General features: G+C 59.1%; 1 protein-coding gene across 1 annotated transcript in view; it reads right to left on the bottom strand.

The window, feature by feature from the left end:
* Positions 1-784: 784 nt before the first annotated feature.
* CHD5 (chromodomain helicase DNA binding protein 5) overlaps positions 785-19802 on the bottom strand; it is a 53676-nt gene continuing 34658 nt past the window's right edge. The window contains exons 22-42 of the mRNA XM_039842362.1: positions 18881-19005; positions 17645-17876; positions 17383-17493; positions 16956-17128; positions 16187-16361; positions 15580-15672; positions 15277-15365; positions 14852-14985; positions 14267-14411; positions 13724-13883; positions 11976-12055; positions 11606-11738; positions 6565-6654; positions 5800-5937; positions 5424-5532; positions 3671-3803; positions 3142-3337; positions 2280-2443; positions 2040-2154; positions 1885-1938; positions 785-1115 (exon numbers count right to left, since the gene is read on the bottom strand). Coding sequence (XP_039698296.1) covers positions 1931-1938; positions 2040-2154; positions 2280-2443; positions 3142-3337; positions 3671-3803; positions 5424-5532; positions 5800-5937; positions 6565-6654; positions 11606-11738; positions 11976-12055; positions 13724-13883; positions 14267-14411; positions 14852-14985; positions 15277-15365; positions 15580-15672; positions 16187-16361; positions 16956-17128; positions 17383-17493; positions 17645-17876; positions 18881-19005 — 2603 coding nt within the window. The 3' untranslated portion in view covers positions 785-1115; positions 1885-1930. The remainder of the gene's footprint in view (positions 1116-1884; positions 1939-2039; positions 2155-2279; positions 2444-3141; positions 3338-3670; positions 3804-5423; positions 5533-5799; positions 5938-6564; positions 6655-11605; positions 11739-11975; positions 12056-13723; positions 13884-14266; positions 14412-14851; positions 14986-15276; positions 15366-15579; positions 15673-16186; positions 16362-16955; positions 17129-17382; positions 17494-17644; positions 17877-18880; positions 19006-19802) is intronic.

Below are 19802 nucleotides of genomic sequence, written 5' to 3'. Positions count from 1 at the left end.
CCCACAGGGTGGGCTGGAGGGACCCTCAGGTCCAGCTCCCTGCCCCCCAGCGGAGCTCTGCCCAGGCCATCTGAGGACACAGCGAGGGCAGCTCTGGCCCTGCCCTGGGTGGCAAGTGCCTGGATCGAGGGCTCTGCACAGACGGCACAGCGTAAGTCCAGGCTCCGGGGCTGCCTGGTTTCCCCGCATCTACAGCCCATGAGCCTACGGCGGGGAGTGTGTACCTGGAGATGGGTGTTACAGACCTCCTAGGGCGCAGGGCAGGGCCAAGGGCTCCTGGGCTACCTTCAATGCTCCTGTGACCTCTCTGCTGAGATGCTAACCACCACCTGCCCAAAACCACACCCGAAGGCCCCCACGGCCCCCACGCCACGACGTGCACAGGCCTCACCTCCACTCCTAGGAGCCCACGCTGTGTCTGCCACGCAGGGCAGTGGCCGCAAGCCACCACCGGTGCCGACACAGCCCCTCCCCCAAGATCACACGACCCTGGCGGTCTCCAGCCCTAGCAGAAACGGAGTGGGGGAACCGCCCCGCCCTGCCCCAGGCACCAGCCAGGTCTCCACCATCCAGCTGGGGCACCTGCCCCCTGCACCTGGCCCTGGGGGCCCCCACTCGGCAGGGGCGGTGCAGACGGGACAGGTGGTGGGGGCACACCGCGGGCTCTGGGGCAGACGCCGCATCCTCCCTGCGTGCCCAGCACCCGGGCGGCCGCAGGGCTTCCAGGCGTCCGTCTGTCGGGGCCCGTGGACAGACAGACGTGGCGCTTCGGGTTAGACCCCTTCAGATGTCACTCAACTTCAACAAGACAAACTTGTTCAAGTCTTCAATAGGAAAAGTGCAAAAGATGGACAAATAAATGAAATCTCCTCTAAGAAGTCATCTGGCAAAGGTGGCCCAGGGCACATCCCGTGTGGTGTGGGTGTGACGCTGTGTGGAACACTTGGGTTACGATGAGGTGGCACTTCTGGGCTCCAGCCCAGCCGGGCCGGGCCCCGTCCCCCCGGCGATGGCAGTACTTGGGTTCCCTTTCTGTGCCCATGTGACGATGGCTCCTAAAAAGGTGGTAGCTTTTCTCTCCTGTGGGGGTCGGGCAGGTGACCCGGCAAATGTGGCTGCAAGAGGCAGATCGCGGGTTATGCAGGCAGGCGGTCAGGGAGCACCCCACCCCCTGTAGCCGCCTCAATCACGGGGGCTCCCTAGCCAAGATCCCCCAGCCTCACGCTGCAGGACAGGCCAAGGTCCCACCCAGAGTGCCGGACAGCACCGCCAGAGGAAGTGGCAGCCGGGGCGGGAGGCGGGTGCAGCCAGTCCAGTCACCCTCCCCTCCGACACCTCCACCCTGAAGCCCAGACAGGGCTCGGTGGGAGCCAGGGTGAACTGATGGATTTGGGGGAGCAAGCGTCCCTTTCCTAGCCAGGAACATTTCCTCCCCGAACCCTGAGAAGCCCTCCTGGTCCTGGGCAGGGCCTGGGCGTGAGGCGAGGGGGTGACGTCCTAGGCACTCGCTACCCAGCAGGACAGTGGAGACAGAGTTCCCAGCTGGAGGAGGCGGCCCCTGGCCCACTGCCATGGACACGTGTGCACACACGGGAGCACGCCCAAGGGCCCCCACCCTTTGTGTCCTGCCCCCCAGCCTCTCAGGGAAGTATCTGGAAACCTGGGCACACACACTGGCCCCAAGACGGTCCCCAGGACAGAGGGGGCTGGGGCAAGGGACTCCAGACAAGTGGGAGAGACCCTCGGAGCCCCAGAAGGCAGTGAAGACCCCCAACGCTCAGGGGCGTGAGTCAAGCGCATGGGCCAAGGCCGGTTCTGGCCGGGCCGGACTTGCAGAGCCAAGGAGGGGACAAAGGACACCAGAGCATCCACGAGTGGCCTTACCTCAGCTGGAAATGAGCACTGCAACAGAGAGAAGTCACGGGGACGGCTAGATGTCTGTCAGAGAGAGAAAACCTCGGCTTGCCCAGGGCGGTGGCAAGCAGGCGAGGCCGCCGGAGCGCCCCTGTGCATGCTGCCCGGGGCAGACGGGCACCTACCGGTCACATAGGGCCCCAGGGGCATCTGGTTGTAGTTGACAATCCCTCCCGGTCCAGGGCCCCGGAAGTTGGGCCCAAAGTTGTTGTTGTACATCTGGGAGGAGCCGAAAGCGCCCTGGAGGCAAGCACTCAGGTTTAAAGGTGGTGGGTAGTCCCACACCGCGACCCAAGCCCCAACCCGGGGCACCCAGGACGTGCGCGAGGGGGACTCGGGCCCAGGGCCTGCAGGCAGAAGCTGACCTGCTGGATGGTGGGGTCGCCCGCTCGGTTGGTCAGGCGGCTCAGGATGCTGCGCTCGGACATCTGGAGGCGGGCGGCCACCGGGGGGATGCGGGACAGCATGGAGGGCAGGCGCGTCACGTCCGCCTTCATGTCACTCAGCAGCTCCTCCAGCTGGTTCAAGACTGCGGGAGGGAGGAGGGAGGAGGGAGGACGGAGGGGCTGTGATGCCGGCGCAGGCGGCTCAGGTGGACGCTCATTTACAAGGGTGTGTTACCGCACTTGCGGGCAGCGGGCACCAGGGGGCGCTCCTCACCCCGCCCTCCGGGCCTGCGAGCACAGTCTCCCCCAGGGGCCTGTGGGCTGCAGAGGGGGCCAGAATCTGAGCCAACGCTGGGCTTCCCTCCAGGCCCTCAGCCAGCCACCTGGCTCCCAGGGAGGCCTGCAGTCCCCGACCACCGCTGGGGACAAGGTGGGGGGCTCACAGGAAGAACTGCCCCGGGAGACATCTCCCAGACAGAGCAGGGGCCGGCAAGGCCAGGGAGTCCCTCCCCCTGTCCCTCCACAGCGCGAGGGGCAAAGGTCTGCACGGGGTCTGCTGGGCAATGACTGCCATCTCCCTGAGCTCGACGTCCAGTCTTTAAAACGGGATAATAAGCCTCTCCCCTGAGAGTATGCCCAGGATCGCAGAGATAACGTATTTAAAGCATATTGTCGAGGCTTGAGAGACCGGACAGTGCACTGTTCCATCCGGCCAGGAGGCTCTGCCCTCCGACACTCTGTCCCTGGTTGCATGTCCTCATTTGTGCCCTCATCCATGGCCAAGGGTCCACCGGGCAGGAGGCAGGCAGGTGGGCCGGCCCCTGGGCAGTGGTCTGCTCACCCTTATGCAGGACAGCATTGGCAGGCTTATTCCCAGCGAGGGACTCCTTGGACAGGTGCTGGTGGCTCTCGGCAAGGCACTCCACCTCAGCCAGGCGGGCGTTGAGGGCCATGGCTGGGTGGTTGGGGTCCTGGGTCATGTTGAGGTACGCGGCCCTCCGGAGCTGCTCCTCAATGACCAGCGCCTGCTCCAGCAGCTGGGGGTGGGGCAGGAGGCTGAGCATCAGCCTGGCGCCTTCTCCACCAGCATCCGCCCAGGCCGAGGCTCTCAGCGGAAAGGAGAGAGGACACGTCCCCACCCAGAAGTCCAGCTGAACCTGACCCTGGCCACCCCCTGGAGCCCATCCAGCTGGGTTCTCTGCACCTATCAGCCAGCCAGTGGGTCCTGACCCGGGGCCAAGACCCAGCACCCTGTTAATTGACTGACTAAATGACTCCTCTTCATGGACAGCCTGGCCCACTTCCAGAAATATATGGGGAGGGGGGTGCTGCTCGCAGTCGCCTTCGCCCCAGGCTTGCCGAAGACTGACCTTGAACCTGCGGGCCAGGAATTTGTTCTTCATCTCCAGGTAGTTGCCCTTGTGAACCTCAGACTTGAAGGGCTCGTTGAGGATCATGTACCTCGGGTCGTTCTGGATGTCCTGCCAGCGGGCGTAGCCGTGCCTGGGCCACCGTTAAGGGCAAACCTGGCCAGCACGCGGGGGGCGGGGGTGGCCGGCCCAGGGTCAGAGTCCTGACTGGGCACTCTCAGGCAAGTTGTTAACCTTGGCGGCAGGACATGCACGCCAACGATGACCATGTGACAATCAGCAGACACTAAGAGGTGCCCGCAGGGGCCCAGATGGGGCACTGAGGCTTCAGAGGGTTAACTCCACCCCAGAGACCCAGGCAGAGGGAAGGTGGGGAAATCCATTCAAGTTTGAAGCTCGGTACCTGTGACCGACCTTATTTGGAAGTGGGGTCTCTGAAGGGGTACTCGTTAAGAAAGGCTCATACTGGGTTATGAGCCCTGACCCAGTGACTAAGAGGAAATTTGGACACAGACACATAGGCACCAGGGAAGAAGGCCCTGTGAAATGGAGACAGAGATCTGCAAGCCAAGGGATGCCAAGGATTGATGGCCGCCACCAGAAGCTGGGGACGAACGAGAAAGAATCCTCCCCTAAAGCTCTCAGAGGAAACAGGAGACACGAGACAGCCACCTTGCCCAAAGTCCCACAGTTACGAGACGCAGAGTCAGGACTGGAACCTGGGCAGCCTGGCTCCAATACCCTAGCCTCCGTGACAGGGATCAGTTAACTGTGGCCCGCCGCCTGTTTCTGTAAAGCTTTATTGTAACACGGCCACGCTCACTGGTTTATGTACTGTCTGCAGCTACTCTGCAAAGCCTAAAAATCCACTCTTTGGCCCCGTGAGGACTGGTCTGCCAGCCCCCACCACGACACTCCACCTCCGAGATAACAGCCAGCCCCACTCAAGGCCATCGTGAAGGCCAACTCTGCCGGGGGGCTCCCCGGGGTAACTGTGCGGCCCTCCCCTTGCTTCCGGGAGGTCTGTGCACAAATGTCTCCTTCTCTGACCGTCCCACTGGAAATGCAGCCCCATCCCCAAAGGTCCCTTCTCTCCGCCCCTGCTCTATCACACCCCCCACACTCTGCTAACTTTGGGCATCACTGCTGCCTATATAATGAGGGCTCTTGAAGCTCTCCAAGTGGAACAGGGGTTTGGAGCTTAATTTTTACCATTTTATTCACAGCTGCCCTCCATCTGCATGCCGTGTGGCACATGGTAAAGGCTGATTGAGCATGAAGATGGGCATGAAGCTTGACTAGACCAGACTGGAATAGATGAATGAAAGCCGTTGGAAACAGTGAAACACTCTTCAGGTGTCAGTACTGAGAGGAGGCGAAGTCTCTGTTATTTAGGAGCTGGGAGCCCTGGCTGTGGAGTCAGATGGATGGATGGGTTGTGACATTTTAGCTGTGTGTCCCTGGGCAAGTCACTTGGCCTCTCTGAGCATCGCTTTCTTCCTCTGTATTACAGGGATCATAGTGATGTCCCTCTTGGAAAGCTGCTGTGAGGACAGAGTGAGTACTGAGTGTAAAGGGACGAGCACTGCTACAGTCACCGTCATCACCATCATCATCAACAGGAACGAACGGGCCTTGGCACCTGGTCGGGAGCACTGGCTCCTGACTCCTCACCCCACAGGCCCACATCTCTCCCCGAGGGCCACAGAGGAACATGCCGGGGTCCTGCCCAGACTGGTTTGGCCAAGGATACGTCACGATGCCCGCCAGCAGCCAGTAGTCATGGCGCCGGTGCCAGATGTCGTAGATTTTCCCCGAGGACACAGCAGCACGTTCCTCATTCTGCCACAGTGTGTGCAGCTCTAGGAAGTCAGCCAACGGGAACAGAATGAGGTGCCTCCCCAGTCCCTAGGCGGGCCTAGGAGAGCCTCTCTCTCACTACCTACCACCTTCCCACCCCTGGAGGATCAGTGTTCCAGTGTTACTAGGAAAAGCTATACAATGGACTCTTATCAACCATTCACACTTTAGTATAAAATAACCATCAGCCCAGACTCCAAGGACCCACACAAACAGGAAGCCTGTGACACCGACCAGCGCAGGTCTCTGCCCATCCCCTACTCCAATACCTGTGAAGCCGCCATCTGCAATGTTGAACATGAATTTGAACTTCCCATTCTTGTCTTCCTTCTTCCCCTCCTCGTCGTCGTCTTTGTCACCGTTTTGCTGTGTTTCGATGGGCTCCTTCTCCTCAGCTTTGCTGTCATCTGCGGGAGGACAGACCCACATTCATTCATGCATCTGAAAGGCACTGCCGAGGGGCCTCTCTCGGCAAGCTCCGGTCACCCAAAGGCGAGCGGGAAACGCATCTCCCCCTCCTCCAGGGATTTTAAGCAGACAAACCAGCAGCCCCCTCTCTCCATCTGGGCAGGGTGGGGCTGGCTTCCGGCCCAGGTGCCCCTTCCACACCAAGCCAGGACCCCGGGAACAAGGGGAGAGCGCCGTGCGAAGTGCAGTTATGTTCAAGGAAGGCAGTGCCGCTTTAGGAGTCTGAGCAGAGAGCGTCTGCTCCAGAACATTCCAGCACCCGGAGGCACACGAGGCTTCCAGCTGCGCCCCAAATGCTCCGGGCCAAGCTCGACGGCCAGCTCTCCTTCCTCCGGGTGGTGGCCGGGCCGCAGGAGGGGTCAGGAGAGAGGAAGGGGCTCTGTGCCCTGAAGGACTGGCGAGTCCTGGCCGCCACCCACCAGCTCCAGGTCCCCACCCACCAGCTCCAATCAGAGCTTAGGGCCAAGGGGATGGTGCCCAGGAGGCTGCAGGAGGCCCAACGTGGCCCAGATGGCACCCCCAAGAGACAAGGGACACAGGACAGAGCGCACGCGAGAGCCCCAAACCTGGCCTGAAGTCGCCGTCATCCCCTCTGCCGTGAATCAAGCTTAGCTCCAGCTTGTCCAGAATTTTCTCCTTCTCAGGAAGCACTTCCTCTGCAAGATAAACGGTGTTCACAGGGGTGGGCAGGGGTCTGGGAAGCCAGAGGAGCCCGGGCTGGGGGCTTTCCAGCTCTGCTTTAGCCACGCACAGAACCCTATCCATCACTTTGCTCAAGAGTCCAACAGATGCCACCAAGGAGAGCTCCTCTGGGGAGGCAGGGCGGGGGCGCGGACACCCCCACCCGCCCACCATCGGCTTACCCCTTCCATTTTGCCCCCAGCCTAGTGGCACCCTTCCCATCAGAGCCCCCAAGTCACAGTCCTGAAATCCTCCTAACCCCGTGAAAACTCAAAGTTCGGGCAACATGGCAGGCCTTCATTAACACAAAACCCCTCTTACGAATACCCGGAAATGTCAGGCAAACTATCACCCCAAAGAACGCATGCGTGAGCTCCCAAGAAGAAAAGGAAACTTTTTGTCAGGTGCCATAAACAGGGAAAATAAGAGCTCGAGAAGCATAAGCTGGGGCCCGGCAGCAGGTAAGGGATCGGGCGGGTCTCGAAACACAGACAGGTAGGATGAGGCCTCCAGCCCCAGGGATGCAGAGAACTGGATTTAAACTGCCACCTCCAGCCACTGAGCTCTCTGCGGGAGACAGGAAGTTCCACGCACGGACCCACGGCCACGCTGACGAAGCACAGCTCCCGCGTGAAACCTAGGGGGGCGCAAAGTGCCCAGCGAGTGCTCCAAACCCAACGCAAAGGCCGTGTCTGCCCCCGCGGAAGGAGTGCTAGGGAGACTGGCCCCAGCCTAGCGAAACCACCATTGAGAACGCTGTGCCCTGGGCTTCTGGAAATGGAGAAGGCGGGGACACTCCCGTGACCCAGGTGACATGGGATCCCGTAGACAAAAACAAACCAGATGAAGATGCACCCGACCGAAACTTAGAAAACAATTATCCACCCACCAGAGAAACGGGAAGAGAATCCACAGGAAAAGACAAGACGGAAAAAAAGGAAATTTAAAAAAGCCACATCATATAAAACTTCTAGAAGTGAAACACACGATCGTTAACACTCTAAACATTTCCATTACAGATTTCTGAGCTATCCTCCAAGACACCCTGGCCCTGGAGACAAGCCTCGCATGGTCCTCACGACTGGATGTGCTGGGTGCCACCCCCTGAGCGAGTCCCGTGATGGGGCACAGGCGATGGCCCTGACCTCGTCACACCGCCCCTTTAAAAGCAGAGTTTTCTCAGACCGGTCACAGAAAAAGACATCAGCTATTCAAAGCACGAAGGGGATTTGGTGTACCACTCCCAGCTTAAAGATGGAGTGGGCCCGTAGCTGGGAACGTGGCAGCTTCTAGGTGCAGAGAACAGCCCCCAGTGACAGCCAGCAAGGAGACAAGACCTCAGTCCTCCAACCCCAAGGAGCTGGGTCAGCCGACAAGAAGAATGGACTTGGAGGTGGATATTTCCCAGCCCCCAGACGAGAACTTGAGTTCCCTTAGCAGAGAACCCAACCACACCGTGCTAGGATTCTGGCCCACGGAATCATGAACCAATAAATGGGTGTTGTTTTACACTGCTGAGTTTGTAACAACTTGTTTAGCAGCCATGGAGAATAATACCAATGAGTGGGTTAAAAACGGCTGGATCAAGAAAGTAAACACCGAAGCTGGATGGGAAGACGACTCAAAAAGCCTTGCACAGAGACAGAAACAGAAAAGAAGAACAAGGTGTGAAAGACTCGTCAGCCCACCTTTCGTGAACTTCGTACCTGCTTTCCTTCCTTCCTTGCCTTGGGAGTCTGTTGTCAAACAAGACACGCTCCGTTTATCGCTGGTCGCCTGTCTCCCCCGCTAGAATCCAAACTCCACGGGAAGGCTCTGCTCTTTTGGTTTGTGTGTCCTCAATGCCCTGGACAGCACCCAACACACGGCAGGCCTTCGATACCCATTTGTTGGATGAATGGATACACAATGAGTAATAGGGACACCAGGAAAAAAAATAATAGAACGAAGACGATATTTAAAGAGGGAATGACTGTAATAGGCGGAAGCCCGAGGAATCCCAGTCGCAGGCATGAGAAATAAACATTCCACTTCAGCGACAGTGCACGGCACCAAAGACGAACGGGATGTCTGAAAAGGAATCTTGCAACGTTAGAAAAAGACAGAAAAGGCAGATTTCCCAGACGGCGATAACCCGCAGAGCAGCCTTTCTCAGCAGCCCGACGGAAGCCAGAAGACAACACGGGGTTTTCCCTTTCAGAGTGATGAGGGAAAACCCCACCCCACCTCGAATTCGGAACTATATTCAAGAGTAACGCAAAAATAACACGCAATTAGCCACTCGCAGAAATTCGCCGAAAGCACCATTCAAGGGTGTATTTAGGAAGGACGCTGAATCAAGCAACGGAGAACAAGCGAGCCAACAGGAAACTGCCTAGCACGTGGGAAGATCTCAACGAGGATTAAAGATTAGGAATAGGCATAATGACACGGGTAGGGGATTAAAACACATCGACACTGAATCACGAGGCAACAGCACGTGGAAGAAGGAAGGACAGTGGGTTAGAGCTAAACTCGTCTACGGTTTTTAGAACATTCAGGATACACATAAAGAAATGAGAAGTACGAAACGGAATTGACTATAGACTTCCCCAAGGACCTGAGGGGGAAGGGTAAATGTAAGGAAAATGTAATCAATCCAAGAGATGGCAGGAAAGGAGAAAAAAGCACAAAAGGCAAAGGTAATAGAAAACACAAAAGAAAACAGTAGAAATTCATCCAAATAGCTAGCTACTACAATAAATGTAAAGAGGTTAAACTCGCCAGCTAAAAGGTAGAGATTCTACGATGAGGTTTAAAATAAAACCTATGCCGTTTACAAGAGACAGACCAAAAACATTATTACGCAGATAAACTATAAAGGAATGGAAGAAAATACTTGCAAATCATACCTCTGATAAGATACATGTATCCGTAAGGAACTAGTACCACTCAGTAATAAAAAGACAAACAGTCCAATTTAAAAATGGTCAAAGGATCTGAAAAGACTTGTTTCCAATAAAGATATACAAACGGCCCATAAACACATTAAAAGATACTCAACATCTTCACACATAAGGGAAACACAAACCAAAACCACTCGAGATCCTTCTCGCCCACTAGGATGTCTGTCTGTCGTCAAAAAGACAGATAACAGCAAGGATGGGAGGGGGTGCGGAGAGAGCGGACCCCTCACACAACGCTGCTGGGAACGTAAAGCGGTGCAGCTGCTACAGAAAGCACCTGGCGGTTTCTCAAAATGTCAAACACAGCATTCCCATACGATCCAACAACTCCACTCCTAGGTACGGACCCAAGAGATCTAAAACCTACGTCCACGCAAAGACGTGCACACAAACGGATACAGCAGCATTACCCACAACAGCTGAAAACTAGAAACCCCCCAGACGTCTGTCGACTGACGAATGGGTAAGCAGAACGTGGGGTACGCACGCAATGGGGTATTACTCTGCCATCAAGAGAAACGAAGCTCTGATTCGTGCAGTGTTCACCACGCCACGATGCCCCGCAAGAACCTTCAAACACGCTGAGTCGAAGAAGCCAGACACAAAAGGGCACATCTTTTACGATTCCATTTACACGAGATGGAAAGTAGACCGGTGTTCGCCTGGGGCTGGCGGGAGGAGGAAGTGGACAGTATCTGGCGTGGGGTTTCTTTTTGGACTGAGGAAAATGTTCTAAAATTATCTGTGCTGATGGTGGCACAATCCTGTGAATACACTAGGAACAACTGGATGGTGCATTTTAAACAGGTGAACTGCATGGTGTGCGAATTATATCATAATAAAGCTGATACGCGCACACAATTACTATAATGAGCCTAAATAAACCTTAAAGTAAAAAGTATCAGAAGGGATAAGAAGGTCATTGCATAGTAATTACAGTCACACTTCATCAGAAAAATGTAAAAACCCTGAACCGATATGCATCTAATAACCTAGACTCAAACAGCATGAAGCAAAATCTGGCTTTACAAGGAGAAAGAGATGAATCCACAATCACAGCGAGAGATTGTAACACGAGTCTGACTGACCTGACTGACCAAAGCAAACCAAAAACGAATAGGTATATAAAAAATGTGAACAACATAATCAACAAGCATTATCTAATGATCTAACACATAGCTGCAGAAACTTACTCCCAAGAATTAGAGAACAGATTTCTTCTTTTATTCCTATAGGAATCAACATGTGAACCTCATATTAGGTGGTAAAATTAAGGTTACAAATATAAGATAAACATCAAATACCATACTTCTGGGTTAATGGAAAACATAATGAATGTGACAGTCAGGGTAACACCTTGGTTAAGAGAGAAATAGGCAGGGGTGTCCAACAGGTACGCGAAGATTTAACAGTTTACATAATCTTAGTCCTCAGAGAAACTACAGATGAAGAATGAATACACATATGTTCCTATAATAGGGTTTCAGTCCACGAGTGATCGTTCTGTTCATGCATTTAAAATAACTGCTCTCGTTCTGAGCACTGAAAACTAGATTCAAAGTCAGTCTGCTCAACGAGCTAATGATACCGTGAATCCCTTATATTCAAAAGAACAGATGTTCTTTGCAAGCACACATGAGCATTACAAAATCTGACCACGTTAAGCCAGAAAGCCAGTTTCAACAACATCACATAGAAACAATATCACACAGACCCGCATTTTCGGACCGCAATGCAAACTCAGTTTAGAAATCGCTGATGAAAAACAAGCCCACGAACCCCAAACTCCGGCGCCGGGCAAAGTGAGAGCTCACGTGTAGAGCCCCGAGCCCCTGCCTCTCCCCTCATCCAGGGCCTGCTGGGCTCGGGCAGAGCCACGTGCAGCCCAGCACTCGGCCAGGGAGACGGAATGACGCATGGCCTGGCTGCCCGCCTCTGACCCAGAGGCGGCACTTGGGCGGGTGACCGAGGAAGCCCGCACCTTTCAGCAGCTGCTCCGGGGAGGGCTGGGCCTTCTCCGGCTCCTCCAGTCGCTCCTCTCGGGCTCTCTCCTTGCCTTCTGGGCTCTCGTGCTTGTCCTCACCCTCCACTCTGTCCAGGGCAGTCGGCAGGGCCTACGGAGGACAGGCCAGAGGAGCTGCGGGGCCTGGGGCTTCCACAGGAGGGCAGGGACCGGGCTGGCCTGGGAACGCAGCCTCCCGGCTCCCATTGCTCACTCCGACCTGCCCCACCCCCTAGATCCAGAGGCCCAAACTCAGAGCCAGAGGAAGTTCTGGGAAGGGCCTGAGACGGCCCCACACCGAACCCCCACCCCACATCCACCAGGACCCAGCTACCAGCATCTTCCATACCTGGATTTCTGGGGCTTTCTTTGGCTTCTGCACCCCCAGCTCCTTCTCATCCATGTAGCCCAGCTGGGCTTCCATTTTGTCTGAAAGATCAAGGGGAAGAGGTGAGGCAGGTGGGAGCAGGGGGCGCGCAGGGGGCGGACGGCAGAGAAGACAGGTCGGGTCTGGCCTTCGGGAAGCTCCCTCTGGGCCGGGCACTGCTAGGAGACGGACAGGACCCGCAGGGAGCCAGAAAGCCCACAGCGGCCCCACGACGTGGGGGATCCTTGGAGGACCTTGGGCCCAGTGGCCGAAGGCAGAGGCCGACAGGACAGGGCTGTACATTGAGGGGACCTCCCAGCCGGAAGTGGGGAAGTGAGGTGGCTGGAGGCCTGGACCTGGAGCCAGGCTTCTGGGGAGCCCACCATCAGGCGGGCTGACTGGCCCTGTGCCTCCTCCACGCCGAGTCAATTCTCAACTGACTGCCACGTGCCGGTGGCCCCGGGGCTCCAGGTAGCCCTGGGAGGTGGGCACAATCCCGTCTCCTATCACGAATGAGAAAACCGTGCTCATGGGGTAAGAGACTAGCCCAAGGTCACACAGCACCAGGAAGCAAACCCAGGAGTCTACACCTCCAGGGAGCATATTGTGCTCAGAAGCAGGACGTCCTCCGAGTCGCTACGCCTCTCAGGGCCTCACCTGTTACCTGGGGACAGGTAGGTCTGTCCCAGGCCTGAGAGGTAGGTCGAACTGAGAGAAGATGCTTTGTCCAGATAAATACATGGATCACCAAAAAGATGCTCGGGAACAAATACCCAATTAAAGATGGATCTGAAAAAGCCCCTTGTCCAAAGAGGAACAATGGCTCGCTGCCTTCATCTTCAGAAAAATATGCAAACCCGAACCACAGCGAGAGGCACCACTACCCGCTCGGATGGCCTTAAGCATAAAGTCGGATAACAAACGCTGGCAAAGATGTGGAGAAACCGGAACCCCCACATACTGCCGGCGAGACACTAAAAAGATGCGGTCACTACGAAAAACAGGGCAGCGGTTCCCGAGAAAGGTATGTCGTGTGACCCAGCAATTCCATTCCGAGCTATATACCCACGTGAGAAAAAAACACATGTCCCCATAAAAACTCGAGCACAAATGTTCACAGCAACGTTATTCACAGCAGTCAGAAAGGAGAGACCACCCAAAATCCATCAGCTGACGTATGGATAAACGAAAAGTGCTCGCACCACTCAAGGGAGCATTACTCAGCCGTGAACACGGGTGACGACACGGGCAGACCCTGACAGTGCGACGCTGAGTAGAAGCCAGTTGCAAAAGGTCACACAACGTATGATTCCATTTACACGAAATGTCCGGAGCAGACAAATCCAGACACCTAAAGCGGATTCGTGGCTGCCAGGGGCTGGGGGCTGCAGGGGGAAGGAATGGGGAGTGACTGCTGAGGGGTACGTGTGTCTTTTGGAGGTGATGAGAACGTTCTGGGATTAGACAGAGGTGACAGCTGCACATCCCTGTGAATACACCAAAAACTACCGAATAGTACACTTATCAAGACTAATCGCTGAGGTACGTGAATTATACCTCAAAGCTGTCATTAAAAAGAAAAACGCTCAGTCGAGTGACACTTCTGCAGGCAGAAGCTTCGGGGAGAAGGAAGGCTGTCCTCTGTGGGGTGTGCAGAAGCCCTGGGGTCTCCCGGGGCCTTGCCACGTCCCATGACCCAGGTGCCACCCGCCCCCCGTCTGAGCCCAGACCTGGCAGGCCCAGCGGGGCGGGCAGCAGGTGAGCGGGGCTGGCAGGCACTGGCGTGGTGGGATCTGAGGAGACGGCCTCGCCCGGCTTCTTGCCCTCGGGCCCCTCGGGGATCAGGTCTGGGGTGCTGTACTTCCCATTGACGTGCTCAAACTCCTGAACCTGGGGCCGGCGGGAAGGCGGGAGGGAAGATGGTTCAGACATAAGTGCCTTGGAGCTGCCAGCGGGACTGGGGGTGTCCCACACCTCTGCCCGAGGCTGGCCAAGCCAGACGCACTTCCGACCACAACCCACATTCCAGACCCCACCGTCACCACACAGTCCCTCTGTCCTCTGCCCTGTGACATGCCATCCTGGTCTCTGGCCCCCCCAAACTCCCACCCAGAGAGGCATTCTGGGCTGGTCCCTCCAGCCTGGCTCAGACCCCAGGCGGCCGTGTGCTCTGGGCCAGGCACTGGCCCTCGGCCCACTGAAGCCCAGCGCAGAAGCGCACCAGGGCTGCGGGCGACCAGCAGCGAGGGCCCGGCAGAGGGCGATGCACCCACCTTCTTCCGAACCAGCGACATGACGCCGATGCGCGTGAGCACGTGCTGCCTCGAGAGACCCTCAAGGGGCACGCCGTCCGCAAAGGTCTCCGCTACGCCAGCCTCCCGCTCACACAGGTGCCGCATGAAGAGGGACACATAGGCTCTGGGGTGGGGGGGGACTCTGGGGGAGTGGGGGGCCAGCAAGGACCCCCTGCGAGGGCTGGCAGGACCCCCGGGGCCTTCCTGGCTGGAATCGCCCTCCATCGCCTGCCTCCCGAGCAGGCCTGCTGCATCGGGCCCCCGAAGGAGGACGGGGTGGGGGGCCTCCCCTGGCAGAGGAGCCTCTTAGGACAGCCCCCCCAACTCGGGCAACCCAGATCCTTCCATTCCATTACCACCAGCTGCTCTAGCAGAGGTGGACGTCAGCATTTTCTGCAAATCAGCCCTGCCCAGGCCTGGACCCCAGCCACCCAAGACCACACGGCGGAGAATTCTCCAGACGCCCTTAGCCCCATGGGAGCAGAAACGCTGCCCGTCGTGCCGGCTCCCCCACTCCAGGGTGGGCGGCCGCAGCCTGGGCCACCACCACCTCAGCCCCTTTACCTAAACTCCTTCTCGCTCTTTCCGCGAAGGTCCCGCACCAGCCAGTGGGAGTTGAAGGCGTCCTGGGGGGGCATGCCCCAGCGCATGATGGCGTTCAGGAAGGCCTTCCGCTGGCGGGCGTTGAAGCCCAGCACCTGGGTGGGGCGGGGCGCGGGCTGGGGCAGAGAACTCAGGGACGGGGCAGGTGGCAGGGAGGGGGCGCGGAGAAGGCAGGCAGGTGCCCCCCGCTGGGGCAGGACACCCCAAGTCTGTCCCAGCCCCACCTCGACCTGGCGTGTGGCCCCAGGCAGGCCTCAGCCCTCCTGCCTCCCGCCTGTGCTCCACACCCCAGGGGCAAAAGCGGGGGTGAGCTCTTGGTCCTGAGAGGGGAGCAGATACATCAGGGGAAGGGGAATTGGGAATGTGGGGGTGCAGCTGGGCCCCACCTCGATATTGCCTCCGACGCGGGCAAGAAGAGGTGGCAGGGGCTTGTCCCTGTCGCTCTTCAGCTGCCTCCTGGACTGTCGCCGACCACCTGGGGAGAAGTCCCACCACGACCTCGCAGAGGGGCCCAGAGCACCCTGACCCCACCCCACCCACCAACTCACCCAGGACAGGAGACCGACTGCTCAGGAAGACCTCCAAAGCTGCCCTCGAACCTGTCCTGATCGCCCAGGGGTACCCCAGCTGGCCATCAGCCCCCGACTCGGCCTCGGCACCCCTCTAGGGTCGCCAGTGCTGACACTCACTCTGCCCTTCCGGCCTTTCTTCAAAGTCCTCGTCCTCATCCTCGGAGCCAATGGAATATTCAGACTGGTTGTCCGAGAGCTCGTCCTGCCACTCTGGGGGGCCCGGCAGAGGGGCGCAGAGTGAGCTGTGTGAGCAGAAGCCCATCCCGAGGCCCCCATACTCTGGGCCACGCCCAGGCCCTGCAGTCCCACCCAGTCACGGTGACAGCAAAAGCGGCCACCACGTCCTCCTTCCCGCGAGCTCCCTTAGTAACGCCAGCAACTCAACACGATTTGCTAATACTTTAGACTCCGTCATCTGTGTTTTACAGACGTGGAAACTGAGGCTCGCCCAAGGTCACACCACTGGCAGCGAGATCACTGTGGACCACTCGCTGCCCATCTTGTCCCCCAAACACCCAGCCCCAGGGACTCAGCCCCCCCTCAAAGGCCCCCTTTCCAGGAAGCTCCTCCCCACTGCCTCCAGCTCCTGCCTCGCCTTCCAGGGGCTTCTTGCAGACCTGCTGGAACCCTGCCCCTCCCCCCCCCCCCGGCTCCTGGCCCTGCCCTCTCCCCACCTCGGCCTCTGCCCTGCCCCCGGCCCCGCCCCTCCCGAGCCAGGGCGCACCCTGGTCCTCCTGGGACGCGTCGTTGTAGTTGACTTGCTTGCGGATGCGCTTGCCCTTGCCCAGGTTCCGGGCCAGGTCCTCCTGCTGCTGCTCGTAGTGGTGCCGGAGCAGCTTCTCCCAGTAGTCGGGGTCCACGTTCTCCTCCTGCTTGATGATCTCCCGCTCCACCTCCTCCTGCGGACACGGCGCCATGGGCCCAGTGAGGGCAGGGCCAGCGGCTGGACGACCAGCGGACCCAGGACGGGGCAGCTGTGGGTCTCTCTGCCCCCTGGGAGACCTCACGCAGCCCCCACCACGCCTTACCCTCTAAGGCTCAAGGTGAACTGAAAGACCCACCAGGAAGCCTTCCCTGATCACCCAGGGCCGCCTGGCCTCCCTCCTCCTGCCCCTACCACATTCACTTGTCCCTTTGCTCCTTAAGTATTTCCTGGCCTTGTGCCAGGCACTGGGGTACAGTGTGGCATAAGCCCCACCCTGCCCTTGGGGGCTCCCAGTTTCAAAAAGAACACTAGCAAGCAGAAGGACAATTAGCACCCAGGGCCTGCATGGAGGCTGGCGGGAGCTGAGGAGGAAACGGAGGGGTCCCCTGGGAGAGACTCAGGAGCTGGCCTCTGGGGACACGGGGGGCTTGCCCGGTGGAGAAGCGAGAAGGTGCGGAGGGTGGAGGGGAGGGTGGTCCAGGCGGGCCTGATGCAGGCCCGAGGGAGCACGCGGGGGCCGGGAGGGCCCGGGGCCGCGGACAGGGCCGGGCGCACGGCGGGGGCTCACCACGCCGTCCTCCTCGCGCACCACGTACTGCGCCACCTTGAAGGAGCTCAGGTACTCGTTCATGTTCTGCAGCTCCGTGTCGTCCGTGGCGTCCTGGTTCCGGTCCAGCAGCTTGGAGATGGCCGCGTCGTCGTAGTGGATCACACTGCTGTCCTCCACGTCCTTGTTGTCACCTGGGGACCGACGGGGAGCCATGTGGGGCCGCGGAGCCCCGCTGACCACGGTTCCTCCCAGTCCCGCCAGCAGAGAAGCAGGGTGACCAGACCACCCACCGGCAGTCTCTGAGCACACATGTGGGGGGCGGGCCGGGGAACCCAACAAAGCAGAACACGGGCGAAGCAGGGTGGACGGACCCCCTTCCTCTCAGGGAGCAGCTCCCAAGGCACAGGACGAGCTGGGCGCTGGGCTGGCCTGGGTCGGCCCCTACCTGGCGGAGTGCTGCCATGCTTCTTCTTCATGCTGGCAGCCAGGGCTCCCCCTCTGGAGGACTGGACATCGGGGATGGGTGTGATGGGCCTCTGGCCCTGAGACACCATGCCTGTAGGGCAGAGGCAGAGGGGCTGCAGGGCTCAGGGCAGCACCCACACTGGCCAGGAGACGGGGTGGAGCGGAGGGTAGAGAAGCCGGGCTGGGGCCGGCCCGGGGATGGGTGCGTCTCAAGCGGCCCCGCTCCAACCCCAGACACTCACCCTCCACGTCATCCTTGAAGAGCTCCTCCGTGCCGAACTTGAGGATGTCGTCCAGTTCCTGCTTGGTCATGGAGCCCGACTTGGAGCCGAGGCCGGGCCGCACCACCAGGTGGGTGAGCATCATCTTGCGCTTGGCCACCTGTGTGATGCGCTCCTCCACCGAGGCACGCGTCACGAAGCGGTAGATCATCACCTTCTTGTTCTGCCCGATGCGGTGGGCTCGGCTGAAGGCCTGGGGGGACCTGCAGCTCAGCACCCAGGGCTTCACCGAGGGTGGGGCACAGGGCCGGGCACCACATCGCAGCGGGGGGTGCGTGCAAGTGCGCTCATGAGCTGTTCAGTGTGGGACGGGCCGCGTGACTCTGCGTGGAGATGCACACGCACCAGGGTGGCTGTGCTCACTTCCGGGCTGCGTGTAGTCTCGTGTGGGCCTGGGTCCCTGTGCAGGTGGATCTAAGCGAGCCTCCAGGCACGCAGGGGCAGTGCGGCCAGGCTGCTGCATGCAATGCAGCCACGTAGGGCCCTCACGGTGGTCATGGGGGCTGCGCCTCCCCGGGAGTGAGCCAAGAGTGGAGACACACGGCCACCCTGCAAGGGCAGCGAGGCCCGGAGGCTGCCCAGTGTGACGTGAGGACAACCTGAGACGGCATTGCATGGCTGCATGACATGGCTCTGAGTAACTATGTCTGTGTGGGCGACAGTGCACACAGGTGCTCACGCCTGTGCAGGAGACACGAGTGTATGTGCACCTAAGAGCTTAAGCATTCAGTGTGTGTGTGTGTCCCTGCCCCACGTGGGGTGGCCAGGAGACATCAGGGTGTGTCTCTGCTCCCACGCCCCCAGCCCCCCAACCTTCCCGGCCTTTCTTACCCCTCCTCCTCCTCTTCCTCTCCCCAGCCTCCAACAGGCCTTGTCCCCTCCCAAAGTGGCCCCCTCTGGGTCACCGGACTGACTCCATCTGGCCTCCCTCCATGGCCTTGGTCCCGAGGGTGAGGGGACAGACGCCAGGTTGCTGTGTGTCCTCGGACACATCTCACCCTCTCTGGGCCTTTTCCTCCTTCGTACAATGAGGAGCTGGAGGGGCGGGCAAAGCCTCCAGTAGCCTCCCAAGGCCCCTTTTGGGGCTGAGACTCCACAGGACTGGCCCAGGAGGGGAGCCCCCGAGACACCAATGAGAAGGCCCACAAAGCCAGGGCTGGCGAGACACCACAAGGGGCTCGGCGTCGGGCCACAGACCTGGATGTCGTTGTGCGGGTTCCAGTCCGAGTCGTAGATGATGACCGTGTCTGCCGTGGCCAGGTTGATGCCCAGGCCACCCGCCCGGGTCGAGAGAAGGAAGCAGAACTGCTGGGCCCCGGGGGCTGAGAAAGAGAGGGGGGCGCGGGCGCGGCGGGTGAGGGGTGAGTGAGGGCCGAGTCCAGAGAGGCGGGGCGGGCCCGGGGGACGGCAGACAGGAGCGGAGACCACAGGGAAGTGGGGTGGGCACTGTGATAACGAGGGCCACACCTGCACTCAGAGGAGCCGGAGGAGGACTGGGGCCCAGGGTGGGGACAGCAGCCCCCCGAGCCCCACTGAGCCCAGCTGTGCTCTGAGCCCTGACCCAATGGAAGAAGCTAGAATGAGAAGGAAGTCAACTTTCTAAGCCCAGACGAAGACCGAACTGCAAACGGTCAGCCAGTTTGGGCAGAGCCCCTGGCGAGGCCCTGGAGTCCCTTGTCCTCTGTGCCCTCCAGCTCCCTCAGCCCAGGGTGCTGTCAGGGTGGCCAAGACCACTCAGAGTCACAGCTCCGGGCCCGGGCCACCCTCAGTCATCCTGACTGGGTCTCAGGGTCATCGTGCCCTTCGTTAAGTGACCTTGGACTGACCACAGCATCCACTAGAGCTGCACACCTCCCTGACACCCCCCCCAATGCTTGAGCTGCCCCCGCTTCCCCACGTGGCTGGGGCCACGTCTAAATGCACTGCATTCGCTCCACGTCCGACATGAGTGGGCGACAGGAATCGCTGCCCGGGACGTTTGGGCAGTGGGCCCGGCCCTGTTCTGAGGGTGGAAGCCGGGAATGGACCCGAGCCCCAGGGCCAGCGAGCCCATGGCTACTTGCTGCAAACTCACTAGTGAAGAGGCGCCGCTGGGCTGATGACCGCCCCCTCCGTGCAT

The sequence above is a fragment of the Pteropus medius genome, unplaced genomic scaffold, assembly GCF_902729225.1.
Source record: "Pteropus medius unplaced genomic scaffold, Ma_sr-lr_union100, whole genome shotgun sequence".
NCBI lineage: Eukaryota > Metazoa > Chordata > Mammalia > Chiroptera > Pteropodidae > Pteropus > Pteropus medius.
Note: the sequence above shows the minus strand (reverse complement) of the source record. Positions and strands in the feature narration are given on the sequence as shown.